General features: G+C 35.7%; 1 protein-coding gene across 1 annotated transcript in view; it reads left to right on the top strand.

Annotated features, from left to right (window-relative positions):
- The window catches only part of LOC101660058 (phospholipid-transporting ATPase ABCA3-like), a 206,495-nt gene that overhangs the window by 196,053 nt on the left and 7,091 nt on the right, over window positions 1-3,351 (top strand). The window contains exon 22 of the mRNA XM_045285074.1: window positions 2,960-3,147. Within this exon, the coding sequence (XP_045141009.1) occupies window positions 2,960-3,147 (188 nt within the window). The remainder of the gene's footprint in view (window positions 1-2,959; window positions 3,148-3,351) is intronic.

The following is a 3,351-nucleotide window of genomic DNA, read 5'->3' as shown; positions in this document are numbered from 1 at the left end:
ACTTTATAGAAAGTCATGTATCTGGATTTCAATAACACGAATTCTTCATTGGCTTCTTCATGTATTCATAACTAAAGGTTCATGTTGTGTGTGTATTAATATTTTGTCCTTTGTTTTACTGAGTGTGTTCCAATGTATGGAGATGCCATCACTGCTTATCCATTCACCTGTTAGTAGCTATTTAGGTTGTTCCCAGCTTAGGCCAATTGAAATGTAGCTGCCTTAACCCTTAAATGGGTATTTTTGCTAGATATAAAATTCTATAGTTTAAGAACTTTCCACTGTCTTCTGGCCTTCATAGTTTCTAATTAGAAGTCAGCAGTATATTTTTTCTTTCTATATAGAATGTGTTGTTTCTGTCTAGAAAAATTCAATGTTTTTTCTTATTCTTTCATTCCCAGCTGCTTGACAAAATGTTTTTTGGGGTTTTTTTTAATCATTTTATTGGGGACTCAGACAAAATGTATTTAAGCATGATTTTCCCCCCATTGTTATCGTTCTACAAATCCAATGAGCCAGATTTAGTGAAGTTTTGGTAAAATTTTAATGTTCAATTCTTGTTCTGCATTCTTTCTAGGAGTTTATTTTCATAAATTCTCAACTTTTTAATCTTGTGTGATAAGTTGTGTGGCTCAGTGCATTTTTTCTATAGTTTAGACTGGATCGTTTTTATTGTTCTACAAGTTTAGTGGATCTTTCTTATCTCATTCCAATTTCTGTTAAGCCCAGCCATTGAAACTTTTAAGTTCTAGAGCTTCCATTCAAGCCTTTTTTATATCTCTCTGCTTTGATTCCTTGTCCTCTGTATTGAAAAAAGATGTATCATATGTTCACGATTAGTTTTATATGTCTCTTGAAAATTATTTTCAGTTTATTCCACGGGACTGGGAATCTGAGCATCAATTTTCATTGATTGCCTTTTCTATGGAACAGAGTCAGGTTCGCTTATGCCTTCAGTTGTCAATGTTACATTAAATCCCAGAATAGAGCATTTGGCTCTATTGTAGTCCTTGAAAAAAATTAAAAACTTTTTACAGTCATCTAACATAAGAATACTCAGGACAACACTCACAACCATATATAGGTTTGGCAGTCAATATTTCTACAAACATGTACATAAGAGCTATAACCATATGTTCATTGAAACATAGCCATGTTTGTAATAGAACAAGCAGAGGCCAAAGGTATGTAACCTTTGTAGCCATAGTCAAGCACCAAGAGGATTTGAATCACTGGACTTAGACTTGGGACCATAGTCATGGGGTACATTGAAGTCAATTGGCTTTAATAAATCACAAAGATAGTGTTCTATATTGTACCTTTGTAAGTAGTGACTGAGGCTTAAAAGCTTGGAATTGGCCATCTAACATATTACTATTGGTCTTTCCCTGTGAGGAGCAGAGATGAGTAGAGAAAACTAAATATACATGGAAACAACTCATCCAAAGGACTGATGAACCACAGGAACATCTGTTCCCATAACCCCAAAACCAGAAGAACCAGATGGTGCCTGGCAATTACTAGCAATTGCTCTGAAAGGGGATCACATTAGAAAGTTCCAGAAGAAATATGAGAAAATATTTTTTAAGGTTCAAAAATCATTAAAAAGACCAGGCTTACTGATGAGATAGAAACGAATGGAAAACTATCAGCCCTTCTGGCCTGGGAATGGGTTAACCCCATTGCTAAATATTCAACAAGAGAATTGACAGATCTGTAAGAGTAACAGTAACACTAGTTAAGTATACACCCCTTAGAATAATCAGTCATTTGAGATTTTTTTTTTAAGGGCAGCATTTACCATGGATAAAGTTTGGGAAAGGAAGGGGGATGTAAATAAGAAACACAGGGAGGGATGGTATAAATGATGTTATGGTGTGGAGATTTCGGTCAACCACATGAAAGTGCATGGATTCTTTCATGGAAAACTGATTTACTCCAAAAACCTTCACCTAATCCACAATGGAAAGCTAAAATAAATAAATTTGAAAGAAATCAACCCACTGAACCAAAGTACCATGCAAACCTTAGTCTGCACCACCTGAAACTAGAAGAACTAGTTGGTGCCTAGCTCCCACTACTCATTGCTCTGAAAGGGATCACAATAGAAGGCCCTAGATCAGGGAGGAAGTGTGGAACAAACCCCAAAATAATTTAAAGAGAGCAGGTTCTCCTTAGACCAACCTACCATACAAAATCAAAAGAGAATTATTTGCCCTCAAATAAAGCTTCGAATGCAGGTATGGAAGAGGAAGAAGGATGTATTAAAATGACGAATAACAGAAGGAAGAGAGAAGAACTCAGTGGTTACTTTGTACATACTGCAAGCAATGTAGTGAAGCAAAATATGTATGATTTGTTGAATGGTAAACCAATTTGCTCTTTAAATTGTCACTCAAACCACGCAAAAGTTTTTCAAAAATAGAAGATAACTAGACTCAAACTATAAACTCTCTTCTATGTGTGAAATATCTGTTTAGTTCTGTTCACCTACATTGGTTAAAGTTTATACATCAACACACAGAAAAAGAAACAGAAAATTATAGTTGTTATGCATATGTGTACTAATGGTCCAAAGATGCTATTTAGCTATTACTGGAAGTGGAACTTTATATAGTATTTTAATTGATTCAATAGATTAGCTCTTTCCTATTGTTTGTAGAATAGTAGGCCATTTCTTGTAACAAACCAACAAAATCTAACGTGGGCACACAGTAGCACACAAAGAATATGTGTTGTAAAGTCCAGTTAAGACTATTATTATTCCAGTTTACTACATTGAGCTGTAACTGCAATAATTCTATAGAATGAAAGAAAGGGACGTCTCGGTGGGAGCTTTATATTTTTCAAATCTTCTTAGCTTCATGGGCTGGAAAAATTCTATTTCATCCATGGGGACGTTATGCTCAATAAAATAGTTGACTTGGATCTATTGCTCATGATTACCCTTTTAATTCAGATTAGGTCAAGAATTGGCTATTGTCCTCAATCTGACCCCTTGCTGAACTACATGACAGGTCGGGAATTGCTAATCATGTATGCCAGACTGTGGGGAGTCCCTGAGCCAGACATTTATGTATACGTGCAAGTCTTTTTGCATTCAATGCATCTGGAAATGAAGGCTGACAGTTATATCTATACATACAGGTGAGACATCATGCTGCTGCAATCATTATCTACCTAATCTACTTCTGCTTTTTTGAAACAAATGCCTTCCGATTCAACCTGAGTCCCTCTGTCCCACAGAAACAATGTCGATGAAATCACATAATGTTCTGCCAGAGTTGCTCTGTCAAGAATAAGGCAGTCCCCAGTGGCATGAGCTAAACCTCTTGCAGATATGAAATTTTT

This window comes from Echinops telfairi, unplaced genomic scaffold, assembly GCF_000313985.2.
Source record: "Echinops telfairi isolate 266 unplaced genomic scaffold, ASM31398v2 ScPeMD7_5;HRSCAF=22, whole genome shotgun sequence".
In the NCBI taxonomy this organism is placed as follows: Eukaryota; Metazoa; Chordata; class Mammalia; order Afrosoricida; family Tenrecidae; genus Echinops; species Echinops telfairi.
Note: the sequence above shows the minus strand (reverse complement) of the source record. Positions and strands in the feature narration are given on the sequence as shown.